We start from the raw sequence: 23,407 nt of genomic DNA, 5'->3' as shown, positions 1-23,407 counted from the left end.
TGCTTTTGGTGTCATAATGAAGAAACCATCACCAATGAAGAAACCAAACCATAATGAAGAAACCATCGTCATGAAGATTTACTTCTTTTATCGTCTGAGGGGTTTATTATTTTAGTTATGTTTACTTCCAAGATTCATTTTGAATTAATTTTTGTATGGAGGGTGAGGTAAGGGTTTAGCTTCATTCTTTTGTTTGCAGATATCCAGCTGTTCAAACTCCCATTTGTTGAAGACTATTTTTTCCTCATTGAATGGCCTTGACACTGTTGTCGAAAATCAAGCTACCATAGACATATGGGTTTATTTCTGGATTGTCACTTCTGTTCTGTTAATCTATATGTCTGTTCTTGTTCTTATGCCAGTACTACAGTGTGTGTCTGTCTGTATGTGTGTAATTGATTCACAGGATTTTTGAAAAGACTTTTAAATTGAGGTATAATTGACAAATAACATGATACTAGTTTTAGGTGTATGTATCAAATCACATAATTATTTGATATTTGTACATATTGCAAAAATACCACCACTGTGGTTTTAGGTTCATAGCAAAATTGAGAGGAAGGTACAGGAATTCCCCATATGCCTTCTGCCCCCACATATGCATAGCCTCTCCATTGTCAACATCTCCCATCAGAGTGGTAGATTTGTTACAACTGATAAACTTCTATTATCATACCATTATCACCCAAAGTTTGTAGTTTACATTATGGCTTACTTTTTGGTGTTGGACATTCTTTGGGTTTGGACAAATGTATAATGACATTATCCACCATTACAGTATCTTATGGGATGTTTTTACTGCCTTTTGCTTCATGTATTCTTTCCTCCATCCCTGAACCCATGTCAACCACTGATCTTCTTACTGTCTCTGTAGTTTTGCCTTTTTCAGAATGTCATATAGTTGGACTCATACAGTGTATAGCCTTTTTCAGATTGGTTTCTTTTACTTAATAATATGCACTGAAGGTTTCTGCATGTCTTTTCATGGGTTGATACCTCATTTCTTTTAAGTGCAGAGTAATACTCCATTATCTGAAAGTACCACAGTTTAACCATTCACTTAATGAGGGACATTTTGGTTGCTTGCAAGTTTTGGCAATTATGAATAATTAAGCTGCTGTAAATGTGTGCAGGTATGTGTCTTGCAAATATTTTCTCCCAGTCTGTGGCTGGTCTTTTTATTTGCTTGACAGTGTCTTTTGCAGAGCAGAAAAATTTAATTTTAATGATGTCTAGCTTATCAGTTCTTTCATGATTGTGCCTTTGGTGTCTTATCTAATGTTTATTTATTTTGAGAGAGAGAGAGAGAGAGAGAGAGAGAGAGGAGGGGGGAGGGAGAGAGGGAGAGAGAGGGTGAGCACAAGGGCATGAGTGGGGAAGGGGCAGAGAAAGAGGAAGAGAGAATCCCAAGCAGGCTCCATGTTGACTGTGCGGGGCTTGATCTGAAGAACTGTGAGATCATGACCTGAGCCAAAATCAAGACTTGGATGCCCGAACAACTGAGCCACCCAGGTGCCCTTCGTGTCATATCTAAAAAGTCATCACCAGTGAAAGTCATCTAGATTGTCTCATATGTTATCTTTTAGGAGTTTTATAGTTTTGTGTTTTACATTTAGGTCTGTGATCCATTTTGAGTTAATTTTTTATTTTGTGAAGAATGTAAAGTCTGTGTTTAGATTTTTAGGTTTGTCGTTTTTGTTTGTTTGTTTTGCTCTGGATGTCTAGTTCTGGCACCATTTGTTGAAAAGATTATCTTTGCTCCATTGTATTGCTTTTGCTTTCTTTTTGGTCAAGGATCACTTGACTAATTTATGTGTGTCTATTTTTGACCTCTCTATTCTGTTTCATTGATTTATTTGTCTGTTCTTTCACCAATACTACACTGTTGTAATTACTGTATCTTTATAGTCAGTCTTGAAGTTGGGTAGTGTCAGTCCTTCAACCTTGTTCTTAACATTGTGTTGGTTATTCTGGGTCTTTTGCCTCTATATAAAGTTTAGAATCAGTTTATCAATATTCACAAAATAACTTGCTGGGAATTTGGTTGGGATTGTATTGAATCTTTAGGGAAAAAATGGTATCTTGACACATTGAGTTTTCTTATCCATGAACATGGAATATCTATATATTTAGTTCTTTGATTTTTTTTTTATTAGAGTTTCATAGTTTTCCTCATAGTTTCCTCATATGGACTTTGTACATACATACTTTGTAGTATGAATACTTTGTAGTATGTAGACTGAAGTCTTTCATTTTTTTGGCATGCTAATGTAAAGGTATTATGTTTTTAATATTAAATTCCAGTTCATTGTTGGTATGTGGAAAAGTGATGGACTTTTTAATATTATCCTTGTATGCTATAACCTTGTAATAGTAGCTTATTTCACTGAAGAGATTTGTGGTCAATTCTTTTGTATTTCTACGTAGACATGTCATTTGAAAACAGAGTTTTATTTTTATTTTTTCCTTCTGAATCAGTATACCTTTTATTTTCTTTTCTTGTCTTATTGCATTACTAGGACTTCCAATTTGATGTTGAAAAGGAGTGGTGAGACGGGACATTCTTGCCTTGTTCCTGACCTTATTGGGAGAGCTTCTAGTTACCTGTAGCATTTTTTGTTTGTTTTTTGTTTGTTTGTTTGGTAGATAGTGTTTATTAAGTGGAGGATTCCCTTGTATTCCTAGCTGATGGAAAGTTTTTATCATGAATGGGAGTTGGGTTTGCTCAATTGCTTTTTCTTCATCTACTGATATGATCATGTGATTTTTCTTTAGGTTGTTGATGTGGTAAATTACATTAATTAATTCTTAAGTGTTGAACTAGCTTTGTATACCTCAGATAAATCCCACTTGGTTGTGGTATATAGTTTTTTTTTTTAATACATTGTTGGATTTGATTAGTTAATACTTTGTTGAGAGTTTTTACATCTGTGTTCATGAGATATATTGGTTTGTAGTTTTCTTGTCCGTAGTTTTCAGTCTTTGTCTGGTTTTGATATTAGAGTGATGCTGGCCTCATAGAATGACTTAGGATGTAATTTCTCTACTTCTATCTTCTGAAAGAGATTACAGAGAATTAGTATAATTTCTTTCTTAAATGTTTGGTAGACTTTACCAGTGAACCTCTTTGTGCTTGGTGCTGTTTTTGAAGGTTATTATTTATTGATTCAGTTTTTTTTTAGTAGATATAGGCCTGTTCAGATTGTCTATTTTTTTGTGTGTGAGTTTTGACAGATTGTGTCTTTCAAGGAGTTTCATTTCTTTGAAATTGCCATTTCACCTAGGTTATCAAATTTGTGGGCGTAGAGCTATACATAGGTATTCCTTTATTATCCTTGTAACATCCATGGTAATGTCCATCCATAGTGATGTTCCCTCTTTCATTTCTGACTTTAGTCATTTGTGTCCTCCCTTTTTCTTAGTTAGCCTGGTTACAGACTTAATGTCTTTTTCAAAGAACCAGCTCTGGTTTTATTGATATTTTCTGTTGGTTTCCTGTTTCAGTTTCACTGATTCCTGCTCTGATGTTTGTCTTTTTTTGCTTGCTTAACTTTTTCTTTTTTTACTATTTTCCTCTGGAGAAGCTTATTGATTTCAGATGTCTTTTCTAATATATGCATTTAATGCTGTAAGTTTCCCTGTAAGCACTGATTTTGCTGCATCACACAAATTTTGATGTTTTTATTTTCATTTAGTTCAAAATATTTAAAATTTCTCTTGAGATTTCTTTTTTGACCTATATGTTATTTCAAGTTGTGTGGTTTAATCCCCATGTATTTTGTGATTTTCTAGTTACCATTCCGTTATTGATTTCTAATCTAATTCCATTGTAGTCTGACAGACATTGTATGCTTTCTATTCACTTAAACTTGTTAAAGTGTGTTTTATGGCCCAGAATGTGATATATCTTGGTGATTGTTCTATGTGAACTTTGGAAGAAAAGTATTCTTCTGTTGTTGTATGAAGTATTCTTCTGTTGTTGTACAGCTGTTATGGTCTGAATGTTTGTGTTGTCCTGAATTCATATGTTGAAATCCTAACCTCCAAAGGTGATGAAATCTTGATACCAATACCCTGATACCCAAAGATATTAGTAGGTGGGGCCTCTGGGAGATGAATAGGTTGTGAGAGTGGAGCCCTCATGAATGGAATTCATGTTCTCATAAAGGAGATCCCATAGAACTCCCCAGACCTTCTGCTATATGAAGACATACTGAGGAGTCTGCTATGAGCTAGGGAGTGGGTTCTCATAAAAATGTGACCATGCTGTTACCTTGATCTTAGACTTCCTAGCCTCCAAGCATGTGAGGAATACATTTCTGTCATTTTTAAGGTACCCAGTGTGTGATATTTTGTTATAGCAGCTCAAGTGGACTAAGACAGATGTCCATTATATCCAGTTGATTGAAGGCATTATTGAGTCAACTGTGTGTCCTTCCTAATTTTCTGCCTGTGGGAAGGCAAAAAATCCCATTTTTGTTGGAGGGGTAGTGAAATCTTCAACTGTAATGTGGATTTGTCAGTTTTTGCCTATGTAGATTGATGCTCTGTTGTTAGGCACATAACACATTATGGATTGTTACGTCTTGTTGGAAAGTTTACTTTATCATTATGTAATGCTCTTCTTTATCCCTGATAACTTTACTTGCTCTGAAGTCTGCTCTATCTGAAATTAATATAGCTACTCCTGCTTTTCTTTTGTTAGTGTGATTAATTTTTCTCTATCCATTTACTTGTAAATCTATGTATTTTTATGTTTAGAAGGGGTTTCTTGTAGACAGTGTATTTTGGTATTTTGGTTTGTCTACTTGGTAGACAGTGGGTTTTGGTTTTTGATCCACTCCAGTTTGTCTGTTAATTGGTAGATTGAGACCATTGATGTTCAAAGTGATTATTGTTAGAGTTTGGTTAATATATACATTATTTGTTATTGTTTTCTGCTTTTATTGCTTTTATTCTTTGTTTCTGTTTTTGCCTTACACTTTTTGTGTGTGTGGTTTTTATTGGACATTATATAAAATTTCATTTCTCTCTTTAAGCATATCACTTATGCTTTTTGATTGGTTGCCTCATAGTTTGAAATCAGCATTTACAACTAATCCAAGTCCACTTTCAAATAATACTCTGCTGTTTCATGAGTAGTGTGATTGCCTTATAACAAAATAACAGTGATTCTCCTAACCTTTGTATTATTGCTATCTATGGTTCATGAGTATATATGTATATATTTATACATATGTATCATATGTGTCTATGTCTACATATACATATAATCATACCCACACATATACATATACAGAATAAATATAAGCATATGCAATTGTATATATTGTTATAATTGTTATTCTGAAGAGACTGTTAGATTAGGAAATATAAGTTTCATACTTATATTTATAGTTCTATGATGTATACTTCTATGCATCTCATTTGTACCTCTATGATGCTCTTGTTTTCTTTATATATAGTACATCCAAGTTTCTGATCCTATTATTTTCCTTTTCTCTAAAGAACTTCATTTAACATTTCATGCAGGACAAGTCTACTGGCAACAAATTGCCTTAAGTTTTGTTTGCCTGTGGAAAGTATTTCTCCTTCACTTTTGAAGGATAAAATCCTTAGTTTGAAGGCATATTTCTATTTGAATATATTATACTTAAGAAAATTTAGAATCATTATTTATAGGAATGCTACAAACAAGAAAAAGCTATAAAATTTCAGTTTCTTTATAACATTCTCTGTGGAGGACTGTATTTCAGAGACATCTGAATCAGTCTTGAGAGGTGATAATTAGTTCAGTTGCAAAAATGTCACAATAAACATTTTCATTAAGTAATGGAAATCAAGCTATAATTGAATGCGAATTTGTGTCTCATTTAACTAGAATAGTCTTTGCTAGTTCTGAATGTGGGCATATATGATATTCTTGGTAATCTATTTTAAGTAAATGAATTAATATCTTTGAACTTGTAAAATAAGGACTTGGGGGTGGCGCCTGGGTGGCTCAGTTGGTTAAGCATCTGACTCTTTGTTTCAGCTCAGGTCATGATTTCCCAGTTTGTGAGTTCAAGCCCTGTGTTGGGCTCTGTGCTGTTAGTGCGAAGCCTGCTCAGGATTCTCTCTCTCTCCCTCTTTCTCTGGCCCTCCTCTCGCTCATGCTCTCTCTCTCAAAATAAATAAATGAACTTTAAAAGTGAAAAAAAAAAAGGATTTGGATATATCAAGAGTACAGTTGTATCTTATAAATCAGTTACTAAAGTTCTTTCTCTTTAATAGAAGCTGGAGATCTGCTTTCTCAGTATTTTTGCTGAAGAGAAAGATCTCTACCAGAATTCGTTAGGTTAGTTTTTTTTTCTTTTTTTACTTATGCACTTTATTTTTGTAATTTATTTTTTATGAAGTTTTTATTTTAATTCCAGTATAGTTAGCATATACATATATTAGTTTCAGGTGTATAATATAGTGACTCGATAATTCTATACATAGTGCTCATCACAATAAGTGTACTCTTTAGTATCCATCACCTATTTCACCCATCTCCTCACTCACCTCCCCCTTGGCAACCATCAGTTTGTTCTCTATAGTTAAGAGTCTGTTTCTTGGTTTGTCTCTCTCTCTTTCTTTTTTTCCTTTGTTTTGTTTCTTAAATTCCACACGAGTGAAATTATATGGTACTTGTCTTTTTCTGATTGCTCATTTTGCTTAGCATTTTATACTCTCTAGTTCTGTCCACATCATTGCAAATGCCAAAATTTCTTTCTTTTTTATGGCAGAAAAATATTCTGTAACACACACACAACACTCCAGTACTTGATCCGTTTATCAGTTGATGGACACTGGGACTGTCTCCATACTTTGGCTATTGTAGATAATGCTGCTATAAACAGTGGGATGCATGTATCCCTTTGAGTAAATATTTTTGTATTGTTTGGTTAAATACCTAGCAGTGCAATTACTGGATTGTAGGGAAGTTCTATTTTTAACTTTTTGAGGAACCTCCATACTGTTTTCCAGAGTTGACTGTACTAATTTCCATTCCCACCAACAGTGCAGGAAGATTCCCCTTTCTCCACATTCTCACCAACACCTGTTGTTTCTTGTGTTGTTGATTTTAGCCATTCTGACAGGTTGTGAAGTGGTATTTCATTGCAGCTTTGATCTGTATTTCCTTGATGTTGAGCATCTTTTCAGATGTGTCTGTTGGCCATCTGTATGTCTTTGGAAAAATGTGTATTCATGTTGTCTGCCCATTTTTAATTGGATTTTTCATTTTTGGAGTGTTAAATTTTATGAGTTCTTTATATATTTTGGGTATATATTTTGGATATGTATATTATGAAAAGTTATATGGCAACTAATTGGATAACCTAGAAGAAATGGATAAATTTCTAAAAACATAATTCCCCAAAATGGAATCAGGAAGAAATAGAAAATTTGAATAGACTTGTTACCAGTAATGAAATAGAATTAGTAATCAAAAAACTCCCAAGAAACAAAAGTCCAAGACCTTCTTCACCTTGACAGGTGAATTCTACCAAGCATTTAAAGAAGAGTTAATACCTATTCTTCTCAAACTATTCCAAAATATAGAAGAGAAAGGAAAACTCCCAAATTCATTCTGTGGTTCCTGATATAAAAATCTGACAAAGATACTACAAGAAAAGAGAACTACAGGTTGATATCTCTGATGAACAGATATAAACGTCCTCAACAAAATATTAGTGAACCTAATCCAACAATACATTAAAGAAATCATTCACCATGATCAAGTAGGATTTATTCCTGGGATGCAAGGGTGGTTCAATATTTGTAAGTCAATCAGTGTGATACATTACATCCATAAGAGACAGGATAAAAACCAAATAATTATTTCAATAGATGCAGAAAAAGCATTTGACAAAGTACAACATCCATTCATGATAAAAACCTACAAAGTAGGTCTAGAGGAAACATACTTCAACATAACAAAAGCCTTATGTGAAAAACCCTCAGTGAACATCATACTCAATGGGGAAAAACTGAGAGCTTTTCCCTTAAGGTCAGGAGCAAGACAAGAATGTCCACTCTCGCCACTTTTATACGAGAAAGTACTGGAAGATCTAGCTACAGCAATTAGACAGCTTAATTAATTTTAAATAATTTAATTGGACAAAATGTATATGTTCTAGTGTATGAGACATCTTGAAAATACATGAGTATAAAGCACTACTAGTAAGCTTTATTCAAGAAAAACAGAATAGACATTTTTAAAAAATGTTTATTTATTTTTGAGAGAGAGTGTGCAAGCATGAGCGGGGGAGGGATAGAGAGAGAGACAGAATTTGAAGCAGACTCTGCGCTGTTAGCGCAAAACCCAGTGTGGGGCTTGAACCTATGAATCGTGAGATCATGACCTGAGCTGAAGTCCTGCCCTCAACTGACTGAGCCACCCAGGTGCCTCGAGAATGGACATTTTTACATATTGAATTATAGTTTTCTGAATGTACTTCTTTTTAAAAAAATTTTTTTAATGTTTATTTTTGAGAGAGAGACAGAATGTGAGCAGAAGAGGGGTAGAGAGAGAGGGAGACACAGAATCCGAAGCAGGCTCCAGACTCTGAGTTGTCAGCACAGAGCCCGATGCAGGGCTCCAACTCATGAGTGGTGAGATCGTGACCTGAGCCAGAGTCAGCTACTTAACCGACTGAGCCACCCAGGCTCCCCTGATTGTATTTATTCTTGTTTGTGCTGTTTTGTTGAAAATCTTTTCTGGTTTTTGGTGAATAATTCTTGATTAAAGGATTGTCATTAGTGAAACTATTTGCGAGCAATATTTTTTTTTTCTTTTCAAATTTTTATTTAAATTCTAGTTGGTTAACGTATAGTGCAATATTGGTTTCAGGAGTAGAATTCAGTGATTCATCACTTACATTCAACACCGAGTGCTCATCATGTGAGCAATATCTTTAAAAGTTGTTTTTAAAAAAAAAAGTTATAGAGAGGGAGGGAGGAAAACCATAAGAGACTTTTAAATACAGAGAACAAACTGAGGGTTGATGGGGGGTGGAGGAGAGGGGAAAATGGGTGATGGGCATTGAGGAGGGCACTTGTTGGGATGACCACTGGGTGTTGTATGGAAGCCAATTTGACAAATTATATTTAAAAAATAATAAAAAAATAAAAGTTTTTCTTTTTTGCAGGGGTTTAAATATTGAAATATAAAATGTTTGAATAAAACCACAGTGGATTGTATCAAATTGATATCCTGTTTGTGATATCAATATATGTATATATTATATATATATGATATCAACATATAATATCTATATATGCATATGTACGTATACATATTTACACATGTATATTATGTATACATATAGATAATAGTTTTGCAAAGTGTTACTATTGGAGGAAACTAGGCAAGTGGATAAGGGTTTCTTGATAGTATTTCTTGTAATTGCATCTGATCTTATAATTTCCTTAAATAAAAAGTAAACAAAAAAGCAAAAAAGCCAAAAAATGATATGATGAAAGACTTCTATTTTTTTGCCAAGATGGAGTAACAGAGACCAGATTTTTTCTCCTAATTGTAACATCCATAAAAAACAGATGAAACGTTTGAAATAATGGATTTCAGGACATTGGACATCAGGTAATGAAGGATAGTGACTCACAGAATTGAGAAACAAATTAGATGAGCCATATAATTGCCCTGACGTACTGCCCTAAGAGAATTTCTGGCTGTGGCACAGGGAAAAATACTTCAGGAGTAGCACCACAGACTCAGTTGAGGAGACAGCCAAAAGTCCAGAGAGACCTAAGAAACAAAAGGTTGAAACATGTCCACAGTTTAACCCAATTAGAAGTTCAAAATTTGCTATTAGATTTTGTGCAATGAAAAGATGAAAGGGTTGATTGTTTTGTGTGTCTGTACAGCATAGGTTCTGGGTTAACCTTAACATCTGCTGAAGGGTATGAGTGGTAAACCTTTTTAGCCTAAGTTGGTACTGGGGCTCAAATTACAGTTATACCTGGGATCCTACTAAATTTAAACAAAGTATCCCTATAGTTTTAAAGGAGTTACAAAATATAGAGAATAAATAGTTATGTCTCATCTTAACTGTCAAAACTATTGCTGCCTAAATTCCCTATAGCCATAATGTATATTGCCATAAAATATCTCAGAGTGGGCACGGATGCTCAGACCCATCAAGTAATACATTAAAATTAGTCTGTTGGAGTGTCTGGGTGGCTCAGTCAGTTAAGCGTCCAACTTTGGCTCAGGTCATGATCTTGCAGTTTGTGAGTTCGAGCACTGCATTGGGGTCTCTGTTGTCAGCACAGAGCCCTCTCTCTCTGCCTCTCACCTGCTCATACTTGCTCTCTCTCAAAAATAAATAAACATTCAAAAATTATAAAATTAGTCTGTGGCACTTATAATTAGCTTTACCAAATGGGGCTCTATGACCCCCATTAAAATAGTTAATATTGGCCCAATATAAATTAAAACAGGGACTTGATGGATTGAAGGTACACAAGACTTGTTTAAAGAACAGCGTTTATCTTCACTGCTTCTCTACCTCATTGCCCAATTTTACCTGATTTTTAATTTTGTGGATTACCACAACCTTAATTTTGTGGCTCTACCCATTAAGGCCTCTATGATCAATATTATTGAAATTACTGATTGCATCCAATCAATGTCTCATAAGTATTTTGCATAGATTTGGCTAACCTGTTCTGGTCAGTGCCTATTTCAAGAATCTCTCAACCATGGTTTGCCTTCACCTTCAAATAAACATAATACACCTTTACCTAGCTTCCTATGGATATGTCAACAACCTTGCCATTGCACACAGTCTTTACAGGCAAGATGTTAAAGCACCACATTTCTCTAGAAGCACAGGTATGACATCCCAGTGATGATATCCTCCTCCAAGGAGATTGATTTGACACACTTATTCAGGACATACAGATACTTACAAAGGATTCCAGAGAAAGGGCATGGGCCATTACCCTACACATAATAGAAGTCTTTGTTATCTTGGTTAAATACCTGAAAAATTATTTGGTTTGCTGAGAACAGCTCTATTGCTGATACTATCAAGGAATAACTATTGACCCTCTCAGCAATATTCAAACAAGCGTAATATCTTTGGGGCTCTTTTGGATTCTGAAGCCAATGTATTCCTCATTTACAAATTATTCTTAAGCCCATTTATTGTGTTACTTATAGATACCTTGAATGGAGACTCTACAACAAAGTGTTTTAGAATTTGTTGAAATTGCAATGTAACAGACACTCCCATAGTGCCCCAAAGACCTCTTTACTGTAGAAGTGTTAGCAACCTCCTCCTATGTCTCCTGGAATCTCTAGACCGTCCATTATGGCCATAAGTTGTCTGTAAGCTTCTGATGCAAGAAACTGCCCTTCTTGGCCCCATGGTATACACCATTATCAGTAATTGTTGGCTACATACTAGTTTTCCTGGAAAATAGAGGCTCTGAGCCCATTACCGTCTTTTCTCAGCTGCCCACTATGCCTTAGGTCATGGAGGTAGCAACCTGTAAGCTCAATATAGCCTCAAAGTCTTGTGAAGACCAAAATAGAACCACCATATAGCCAAACCTGAGCCCTCTGGCATATTCCACCTGTAGGACGGTTGGTCTCCCTTTTTCTCAGTCTTTTGTCAGATGCCACAGTGCTGGAGGGCATCACCCCTTTACTGGACCCCTTAGATACTTAAGGAACTCCTTGGGATCAACTGAGTGTGCAGCAAAGGGAGTTTGTACAGTTTTCTATGACATCACAGTTGTTGGAGCCCATGGGAAAGCTGCTGCTGTCCATTTCTTAAGCGGGATGTTGCTGACCAAAGACAGGACTTGGGGCACCTTGGTGGCTCAGATGATTATGCATCTGACTCTTGGTTTCCACTCAGGTTATGATCTCAGTTCATGGGTTTGAGCCCCATGTCAGGCTTCACAGCTGACAGCTCAGAGCCTGCTTGGGATTCTCTCTCTCTCCCTCTCTCTCTGCCCCTCCCTTGCTCACGCTATCTCTGTCTCTCTCAAAGTAAATAAATAAACTTAAAAAAAAAATTAAGGGGCACCTGGGTGGCTCAGTTGGTTAAGCACTGACTTCGGCTCAGGTCATGATCTCACTGTTTGTGAGTTCGAGCCCCATGTCAGGCTCTGTGCTGACAGCTCAGAGCCTGGAGCCTGTTTCAGATTCTGTGTCTCCCTTTCTCTCTGCCCCTCTCCCACTCATGGTCTGTCTCTCTTTCTCAAAAATAAATAAACATTAAAAATTAATAAAAAAATTAAAAAGGCAGGACTCAAGGGTCAGCACAAGTGGCCAAATTTCAGGCAATTATCTTAGCACTAGATGCTCTGTCCAGCAGTCAACTCTATATTTTTATTGCCAATGGTCTGGCCGTCTGGTCTTGCCAATGGCAGCAACAACTCCTTACCCAAGGTTGGCCCTTTGGGGTAAAGAATTTTGGGAATTTCTTACATCACAGACACCCAAAATATAAATCAAACATTTCTCTGCACATACTAAAGCCACAGTACAAGGCCTCACTAAGGCATTCCTTATCCCAGTTGTAGTTCTAGACATTATTGGTAGTGACCAAGGCACTCTTTTTACTTCTCAAAATACACAATGCATTCAGCAAAATCCTCACCTCCTTTACTCGTCTCAGCCTATACAAGAGACCTTACATATTGCCATAATGGTTTGCTTAAACAAGTTCATGTTCAGTTAAGTAAAACAGCTGATTTCAACCATCAGGTAAATGTCAGGAGTAAATTTTAATAAAATGCCTGACTCCCATTTTTTGATCAAGTTTGATTGCAGATGGCTTTGAAACCCCAACATTTCTTTCTCCTGCTGGCCACATTTTGGCAAGTTGATAAGAAAGCCTGGATACTCCCTCCTTTCATGCCAACAGAGCATTCAAACCATGTCAACCACAGTTGCTCTCCTGTAGGAGAGCAATCCTTCCCCCTAACTGCGGTAAAAGTGGAACTAACCTCCTTTCCTTACTTCTCAAGTCTTTTGGACCTGCTTGGGATCTTTCCCTGTTCTCCCCCAAACCCTCATTACCAAAGCCTTTTCATACCCTCCTGGTACATGGGTAGCATCATCAGTGCCAACATCTGAACCAAATTTTGGATATGAGATCCATGTGCCTCTGCAGGGTGACCACAGTAGTAGAAAAAGGATTTTTTTTCCAACAGGCGATGGTAGAATAATTAGATATGCACATGTAAAAAATCCCCCCCAAAAACAAACTTTTTCCCAATTGTTTTTTATTGTGGTAAGATATATGATGTAAAATTTATCATCTTAGCTATCTTTAAGTGTACAGTTCAGTGGTATTAAGTTCATTCATATTATTGTGCACCAATCACCACTGTCCATCTCCAGAATAGTTTTCATCTTGAAAGCTGAAACTCTATACCCATTAAACAATAACTTCCATTGGCCCCTCCACCCAGCCCCTGGAAACTACCCATCTATTTTCTTTTTAAAAATTTTTAAAAAGTATTTATTTTTGAGAGAGAGAGACAGAGACAGAGACAGAGACAGAGTGTGACCAGGGGAGGGGCAGAGAGAGAGGGAGACCTGGAACCCGAAGCAGCTCCAGGCTCTGAGCTGTCAGCACAGAGCCCGACGTGGAGCTCGAACTCACAGACTGAGATCATGACCTGAACCAAAGTTGGATGCTTAACTGACCAAGCCATCCAGGTGCCCCTACCCATCTATTTTCTGTCTCTATTAATTTGACTGCTATAGGTCCCTCCTGTAAATGGAGTCATACTGTGTGTATCTTGTGTAAATGGCTTACTTCACTTAACCGTCCCTAATGGTTCATGTTACAGCAAGTTTTGAAAAAGTTTGAGGACTGGTGTTAGTTCTTCTTTAAATGTTTGGTAGAATTTGCCAGGAAGCCATCAGGTCCAGGACTTTTCTTTGTTTAGAGATTTTTGATTACTGATTCAGTTTCCTTACTAGTAGGTCTGTTAAATATTCCATTTTTTCATGATTTAGTCTTGCTAGGTTTTGTGTTTCTAGGAATTGGTCTATTTCATCTATGTTATCCAGTTCATTAGCATACTGTTCATAGTACTGTCTTATAATTCTTTTTATTTCTATAGAATCAGCAGTAACCACCCCCCCCCGCCCCCCCGGCCACTTTTGTTTCTGATTTAGTATAAGCATGCTTTGGAGATATTATGGGTTCAGTTCCCAGACCACTGCAATAAAGTGAATGTTACAATAAAGCAAGCCAGATGAATTTTTAGGTTTCCCAAGGCATATAAAAGTTATGTTTATATTATACTGTAGTCTATTAAGTGTGCAGTAGCATTTGTCTAACAATACAATGTATATACCTTAATTAAAAAATACTTCATTTAGGGCACCTGGGTGGCTCAGTTGGTTGAGCATCTGAGCCTTGATTTTGGCTCAAGTCATGATCCCAGGGTCATGGGATTAAGCCCTGCATGTCGGGTTCTGCTCAGAGCATGGAGCCTGCTTAAAATTCTCTCTTCTTCTGCCCTTCTCCCTTACTTGCACACTCTCTCTCTCTTTAATAAAAAGAAGTACTTCATTGCTCAAAAATGCTAACCATCATCTGAGCTTTCAGTGAGTTGTGATCTTTTTGCTGGTGGAAGGTTTTGCCTTGATGTTGATAGCTGTTGATTAATCAGGGTAGTGATTGCTGGAGGTTCAGGTAACTGTGGCAGTTTCTTAAAATAAGACAACAATGAAGTTCTTCCTTTCACAGTTTCTCTGTAGCATGCAATGCTGTGAATAGCATTTACCCATAGTAAAACTTCTTTCAAAATTGGAGTCAGTCCTTTTTTTAATTAATTTATTTTGAGAGAGGGAGCAAGCAGGGGAGGGGCAGAGGAAGAGGGAGAGAGAATCTCAGGAAGTTTCCATGCTGCCAGAGTGGAGCCCGACATGGGGCTCAACCTCACGAACCGTGAGATTATGACCTGAGCTGAAACCAAGAGTTGCACACTTAACCAACTGAGCCACCCAGATGTCCCTAGTGTCCAAACTGTTAGCACAGAGCCTGACACTAACAGTGAGATTATGACCTGAACCAAAGTCGGACGCTTACCGAGCTGCCCAGACACTCCTGAATCATGAATGTTCTTGAGATAGCATCCAGAATGGTGAATTTTTTCCATAAGGTTTTCAATTCATTTTTCCTAGATCCATCAGGGGAATCACTGTCTATGGGAGCTAGAGCCTTACAAAATGTATTTCTTGAATAAGAAGACTTGAAAGTCAAAATAGCTCCTTGATCCATGGGCTCCAGCGTGTATGTTGTGTTAGCAGGCATGAAAACATTAGTGTCACTGTACATCTCCATCAGAGGTCTCGGATGATCAGGTGCATTGTCAATGAACAGTGATATTTTGAACGGAATCTTTTCTGTGGGCTTAAACTATTCAGTAAACCATGTGGTAAACAGGTGTGCTCTCTAGGCTTGGTTTTTCCATTTATAGAGCATAGGCAGATTTAGTATAATTCTTAAGGGCCCTAGGATCTTTGAAATGGTAAATGAGCATTGTCTTCAACTTACAGTCACTAGATGCATTAGCCTACAAGGAACCCAGCCTGTCTTTTGAGGCTATGAAAGTCCTAGATGGCATCTTGTTCCAATATAAGGCTGTTTCATCTACACTGAAAACCTGTTATTTAGTGTAGCCACCTTCATTAATTATCTTAGCTAGATCTTCCAGATAACCAACCCACTGCTGCTTCTCCATCAGCACTTGCTGCTTCACTTTGTACTGTTATGTTATGGACCTGGCTTCTTTCCTTAAACCTCATGAACCAACCTCTACTAGCTTCAGACTTCTGCAACTTCCTTTCCTCTCTCAGCATTCATAGAATTGAAGAAAGTTAGGGCCTTGCTCTGAATTAGCCTTTGGCTTAAGGGAATGTTGTGGTTGGTTTGATCTTCTATCCACACCACTAAAACTTTCTGCATATGAGCTATAGGGCTGTTTCACTTTCTTATCATTCATGTGTTCACTGGAGTAGTACCATTTCCCTCAAGAATTTTTTTTAATGCATTTTGAATTTGGCTGTTTGGTGCAAGAGGCCTAGCTTTTGGCTTGTGTTGGCTTTTGACATGGCTTTCTCACTAAGCTTAATCATTTCTAGCTTTGGATTTAAAGTGAGATATGTGACTTTTCCTTTGACTTGAATACTTAAAGGCCGTTATAGGGTTATTAACTGACCTGATTTCAATATTGTTGTGTCTTAGGGTATAGGGAGGCCTGAGGAGAGGGAGATAGAAGGGAGAATGGCTATTTGGTGGAACATTCAGAACACACACATTTATCAATTAAATTTGCTGTCTTACATGGGTGTGGTTTCAGGGCATCCCAGAACAATTCAAATAGTAACATCAAAGATCACTGATCTCAGATTGCCATAACAAAGATAATAATGAAAAAGTTTGAAATATTTCAAGAATTACCACAATGTGACAAAGATACAAAGTGAGCCAATGCTATTGGAAAATGGTGCTGGTAGACTTGCAGGGTTGCCATAAACCTTCAATATGTAAAAAAGAGTATCTGTGAAGTACAGTAAAACAAAGTGTAATAAAATGAGGTATGTCTGTAATTAAGTCTTCTCTTTTTTGTCTCTAGTGAAAGGCTTGTCAATTTTGTTCATCTTTTCAAAGAAACCAACTTTTGTTTCATTGATTTTCTTTATTGTTTCTCTATTCTCTATTTTATTTATTTCTAATCTATATTATATCCTCTTTTATGCTGGCTTTGGGTTTTGTTTGCTCTTTTCTTTCTAGTTCTTTAAGTGGTAAAGTTAGGTTGTTGATTTGAGATCTTCTTTCTTAACATAACAGCTATAACTACAGCTATAACTTTCCTCCTTAGCATTGCCTTCACTGTGTCCCATGAGTTTTGGTAGGTTGTATTTTTGTTTTCATTCATCTCTGTGTTTTCTCATTTTCCTTATCATTTCTTTTTTTATCCATTGATTATTTCAGAATATGTTGTTTAATTTCCACAAGTTTATGAATTTGCTAGTTTTCCTTTCTGTTGTTGATTTCTAACTTCATCCTGTTGTGGTTGAATATCTGTCTTAAAAAATGAACTTTAATCCTTACCTTGTGCCATATACAAATAATATTTCAAGATGGATTGTAGACCTACGTGAAAAATTTTAAACTATTGAACTTCTAGAAAATACTATAAAAACTGTGAACTTAAGTTAGGCAATTGTTTGTTAATTACAACACCAAAAGCATGACCCATAAAAGAAAAAAAGATAAACTGGGCTTAATCAAAATTAAAACTTTAGTTCTTTGAAAATCTCTGTTCAGAGAAAGGAGACACAAACAGATAAAAACCTTTGCAAAGCATGTATGTAATAGAATACTTATATCCAGAATATGTAAAGGTTTCTCAAAGGTTAATATTAAGAAACAAACAACCCAATTAAAAAATAGGCAAAAATTTGAATAGAAACTTCACCAGAGTAGATGTATAGTAGATAGCAAGTAAGCTCATGGAGAAATGCTCAGTAGCATTAGGGATATGCATATTATCACAAGGAAACCCTACTGGAATGACTAAAGTTAAAACACTGAGCATACCAACTATTGATGAGGAGGAACTAGACCTCTTATACACTGCTGTTGGGAATGTAAAATGGTCCAACCACTTTGGGAAATAGTTTGGTAGTTTTCTCAAAAAGTTAAATCTACCTTATGATCCAGCCATTCCACTTATAGCTATTTATTCAAGAGAAAAAAATGTGTATGTATATACAAAGACTTTGCGTGAAAGTTCATAGCAGCTTTATTTGTAATAACTAAAAAACTGAAAACAGTCAAAACGTACATCAGCAAGGTAGGTAGATAAACTGTGGTATGTCTTTATGGAATAATATTCAGCAATAAAAGATATGAACTTGTTACATGCAACAGCATGGAAAAATCTCAAAATAATTATGCTGAGTGAAAGAAGCTAAACAAAAAAAGCATGTACTTATGATTCCATTTATATAAGACTCTAGAAAATTCAAATTGATCTGTAGTGGTAGAATGGTGATCAGTAGTTGCTTGGGAATATTGAAGGTGCTAAGGAGAGGCAGGAGGGTAGATTACAAAGGCACATGAAACTTGGGGATGATGGATATATTCACTGTCTTGATTGTGGTGATGATTTCATGGGCATATATAATTGTTAAAACTTGTCTAATTGTGCATTTAAAATATGTATAGTTTATTGCATGTTTCTTATAACTTAATAAAGCTGTTAAATGACATAATCATTTTTTCACTTAGAAATATGTGGGGGTGCCTGGGTGGCTCAGTCAGTTGAGCACCCGACTTTGGCTCAGGTCATGATCTGGTGGTCCTTGAGTTCGAGGTCTACTTTGGGCTTTGTGCTGACAGCTCAGAGTCTGGAAACTGCGTCGGATTCTGTGTGTGTCTCTCTTTCTGCACCTACCGTTTGTGCTGTCTCTCTCTCTCTCAAAAATAAACATTAAAAAAATTAAAGAAAAAAACCATTCTCTCTTCCTCTTCCCCTCACCCCCTCATGTGTGCCTGCCTGCTCTCTCTCTCTAAAAAATTAAATAAATAGGGGTGCCTGGGTGGCTCAGTCGGCTGAGCGTCCAACTTCGGCTCAGGTCATGGTCTCGCAGTTTGTGAGTTCAAGCCCCACGTCGGGCTCTGTGCTAACAAACAGCTCAGAGCCTGGAGCCTGCTTCGGATTCTGTGTGTCCGTCTCCCCCTCCCCTGCTCATGCTCTGTCTCTCTCTGTCTCTTAAAAATAAATAAATGTTAAAAATAATTTTTAAAAAATTAAATAAAGATATGTAAAGATCATGACTTACTTCTGGTAGTAAAGACTTTAGAAAAGAAAACAGAAAACCCGCAGGGCTTATGAGATTTGTTCAAGGTTTTTCCTCAACCAGAGACTAGGAGAACCTATGTTTGGCATCTTTTTTGTAGTCTTCCACCTTCTTTCCCTTAAACTGGCTATTGTAAATGGTCCTTTTCCAGTAATTGGTACTGGCCCTCTTCCTCTCTCATGTTCAAACTCTTGAAGGCAGATTTTTTTTTTTAGTATTTTCTAGAAGTTTCATTTTGAAATATTATTTTTATATGGCATAAGGTAAGAATCAAAGTTCATTTTTTAAAGACATATCATTCAGAGTATTTTTCCACAACAGGGTGAAGTTAGAAATCAACAACAGAAAGAAAAACTAGCAAACTCATAAATTTATAGAAATTAAACAACATACCCTGAAATAACCAATGGACCAAAAAATAAAAGACAAAAAAAAATTTTTTTTGAGAGAGATAGAGAGAGTACAAGCAGGGGTGGGGTAGAGAGAGAGAGAGAGAGAGAGAGAGAGAGAAAGAGAAATCCCAAGCAGGCTCTCTGCTGTCAGTCCAGAGCCCAATGCTGGGCTTGAACTCACGAACTGTAAGATCATGACCTGAGCTGAAACCAAGACTGAGCCACCCAGGTGCCCCTCTTTCCTCCCTTTAAAATGTCTTTGTTTTTTTTGAAATACATTCCCCTGCCAGCATTGTAGAACAGGCCAACAGCCTCTCATACTGGAATTAATGTAATAGTTTCCTAACCAGTTGTTTTCTTCTAATCTAATCCATGTTGTAAATATTCTGAGACATTTTAGGAAATAGTTTTATTTTATTTTTTTTTCTTTACATTCTTCCTGTGGCCACTTATATTAGTGTTATTAAACATTCACCATATGCATGGAACAGTAAAGGACTAGGAGAATGGGATGGGTAGGATTTCCTATCTTGAGTAATTTTTATGAGGAGGTGGAGTTTAAATAAAAATGAGATTTCTACCTTTGAGTAATTTATTGTTTAGTTAAAGAGACCACATAAACACTTGATAAGTAAAATAGTAATATATTTTTTTCCTTTTTCTTCCCCCTTCCAGGTTCCTGTTGCATGTAAATCTTGTCCCTGTGGTTATATATTTATTAATAGGAAACTTCTAAAAGTAAAACACTCAGAGAAATCATCACCTTCTACAGGTAATTGAGAGAGTTTACCACCTTTCTGTCTTTTGTGGTTTCTTTTATATAAAGTTAAAATTAATTTTTGTGAGTTAATTTTTTTTTTTTTTTTTTTTTTTTTTTTGCTGGTGAAGTTATAATACTAAAATCTGTTGAAGTACATTTTGGTTTTTATTAGATACAGCAAGTTGTTTACATTGGTTTGTTCAACCAATTTAAATGTTAACTCCTTTACTGATAAATTTTGTAACAAATTTTAATGAGAAATTTTAATTAGAAAATATTAACTGAAAGAAAGGAAACTTTGATTTTAGTATTAGAATTTTTTAGTACCAGTTATTTTTTTCAGTTCACGGATTTAGACTAGCTAAAGAGCTGCTGACTTCAATTTTATTTGAGTTTGTAACTTTCTCTTTAAAGTTAGAAATCTGGATTTATGCCATAAGTGTAGTGAGAGATAGGTTTTTGTTACTCTTATTTTTTGCTTGATAAAATCACATTTGTAATAATAGTCAACCCAAAATGGCAATACATTTATTATCAACAATTATTGAGTGCCTAACGTATGCCAGGTACTATATATTTTGGGCATACAGTAAGAAATCTACTACCAAGACAGGTTCAGTGTTGTCATAATGGTTGAAGGTATATGTAGAGGTATATACATATGGGATATATGGGGAAAATATCAGTAATAAGTGCTGAGTAAGAAATTAAAATAGGGTACTGTCCTAGAGGTTAATTGGAAGGCTGCTTTTGATGAAATGTTCCAGGGAATGCATCTCTGAGGAGGAGATATTTTATAAGGTCTGAATAGATGAAGGAAAACCAGGGAAAGCAAATTCTAGACAGAGGGAAAACAAAGGCAGGATTTATTCCAGGAATGCAGGATTGGTTCAATATGAGGGAACCTATTAGTGTTATATACCATGTTATTAAGTATAAAGAAAAAATAATACAGTTATCTCAGTAGATACTAAGAAAACCTTTGGCAAAAATAAGTACCCATTCATGATAGAGACACTCAAGAAAATAGGAATTGAAGACTACTTAAAAAAAATTTTTTTTAATGTTTATTTATTTTTGAGAGGAGAGAGTGACAGAGCATGAGTGGGGGAGGGGCAGAGAGAGACAGGGACACAGAATCTGAAGCAGGCTCCAGGCTCTGAGCTGTCAGTACAGAGCCCGATGAGGGGCTTAAACCCATGAACTGCAAGACCATGCCCTGAGCTGAAGTCAGATGTTTAACCAACTAAGCCACCTAGGCGCCCCTTGAATACTACTTTTTTAACTTGATGAAGTATACATCTTAGCATTAAAACTATATCTTATTTAAAAAGGGGAAACACTACAGGCATCTCCATTAATGTCAAGAACAAGCATCCACACTATCTTCACTACTGTTCGGCATTTTGTTAGAGGTAAATTAGCCAAGGGAATTAAATTAAGAGAAATCAGTAAGAGGCATAAAAACGGGTAAAGAACAAGTAGAACAATATCTCTTTGCAGATCATAGTATAGCTGTGCTCCAGAGAATCAATAATAAACTAACTCCTACAATAAAGAATTCAGTGAAGGATCAGTATTTAAAATTAACATATAAAAATCAACTTTCATATATACAGATAGCTTAAACTGAACATAATGTTAGAGGAAAGCCCATTTACAATAGCAACATGGAGGATTAAATGTTTAGAATAAATTTAATAAGAAAGGTATAAAATCTATACAAGGAAAATTGAAAACACTCCTAAAAGACACTAAAGCAGATTTAAACAAATGGTAAAATGTCCTTTGTTGTTGAATACGATGATTCAACATCATAAAAATGTTAATCCTCCCTGGTTAATTTATAAAATCAGTGCAATGTTAATAAAAATCCTATTAAGTTGTTTTATGGAGTCAGACAAGCTGATTTTAAGGTTCATATGGAAAAACAAACATGCAAAAATAGCCAGGAAAATCATCAATTGATTTTAGTAAAGGTCCTAAAGAAATTAAATGGGAAATAATAGTCTTTTCAATAAATAGTATTGGAATACCATGCTGAGTACGCAAAAGAATGAAGTTGGGGACCTGTCTTATGCCACACATAAAAATTAATTCAGAATAGATCATAAACCTAAATATAAGAGCTAATGAAACTAAAAGCATAGCAGTACATCTCAGTGACTTTGGGTTAGGCAGTGTTTTCTTAAATATGACACCCAGAGCTCAAATGACATACATACATACATACATACATACATACATAGGATGATATCAAAATTCAAAACTTTTTTTTGCTGCAGATGATATCAAGAAAGTAGAAAGACAACTCACAGGATGGAAAAAACTATTTGCAAATCACATATCTTATAAGGAACTTATATCTTGAATGTATAAAGAATTCTTATTCCTCAATAATAAAAAGAAATAATCCAATTTAAAAAATGGACAAAAGATTTGAATAGAATTGGTCCAAAGGAGATATACAAATGACCAACAACTATACCAAAATATTTTTGTTAGTCATTAGAGAAATGCAAATCAAAATCATGAGATATCACTTGACACCACTAAGATGCAATAATAAAGACAGAAAATAACAAGTATTGGTGAGGAAGTGGAAAAGTTGAAACACTCATATATTGCTATTAGGAATGTAAAATGGTGCAGTCACTTTGAAAACAATCTGTCAGTTCCTCAAATGGTTAAATACACAATTATAATATGATCCAGCAATTCCATTCTTAGGTATAAACCCAAGAGACTGAAAACAGAAGTGGACACAAAACCTTTGTGAATGTTATTAGCAGCATTATTCACAATAGCTAAAAAGTGGAAACAGTCCTGATGTCCATCAACTGATAATCAACAAATGTGATATATCCATATAATAGAGTATTATTTGACATAAAAAGAAAGGAAGTATTGATATATGCTACAACATGAATGATTTGAAAATGTGCTATGTGAGAGAAGTCAGTTACAAAAGATCACATACTTTATGATTCCAATTATAAGAAATGTTCACATAAGCAGATATATAAACAGACTAATATTAACAGATATATAAATAGAATAATGGTTTAGGGCTGGGAAAGGGTTAGAGGGAGAATGGGGAACAGTTGTTAATTAGTACAGAGCTTCTTTTGGAAGAGGAAAAGTGTCCTAAAATTGGATTCAAAACCCTGTGAGTGTAACAGAAATCACCAAATTGTACATTTTAAATAGGAAAATTGTATGGGATGTGAATTATATCTCAATAAAACTGATTTTAGAAATAGCCAGGAAAACACTTTTTTTTTAGATTTTTAAAAATATAAATTATCGTCAAATTGGCTTCCATACAACACCTCGTGCTCATCCCAACAAGTGCCCTCC

The 23,407-nt window shown here is 35.7% G+C and overlaps 1 protein-coding gene across 1 annotated transcript in view; it reads left to right on the top strand.

Annotated features, from left to right (window-relative positions):
• Positions 1-23,407, top strand: part of LOC144612750 (uncharacterized) — a 61,487-nt gene that overhangs the window by 20,324 nt on the left and 17,756 nt on the right. The window contains exon 5 of the mRNA XM_081791380.1: positions 19,963-20,059. Within this exon, the coding sequence (XP_081647506.1) occupies positions 19,963-20,059 (97 nt within the window). The remainder of the gene's footprint in view (positions 1-19,962; positions 20,060-23,407) is intronic.

This window comes from Panthera onca, chromosome E2 (genome assembly GCF_046562875.1).
Source record: "Panthera onca isolate mPanOnc1 chromosome E2, mPanOnc1 haplotype 2, whole genome shotgun sequence".
Lineage (NCBI taxonomy): Eukaryota > Metazoa > Chordata > Mammalia > Carnivora > Felidae > Panthera > Panthera onca.
This window is presented reverse-complemented; position numbering and strand designations above follow the sequence as displayed.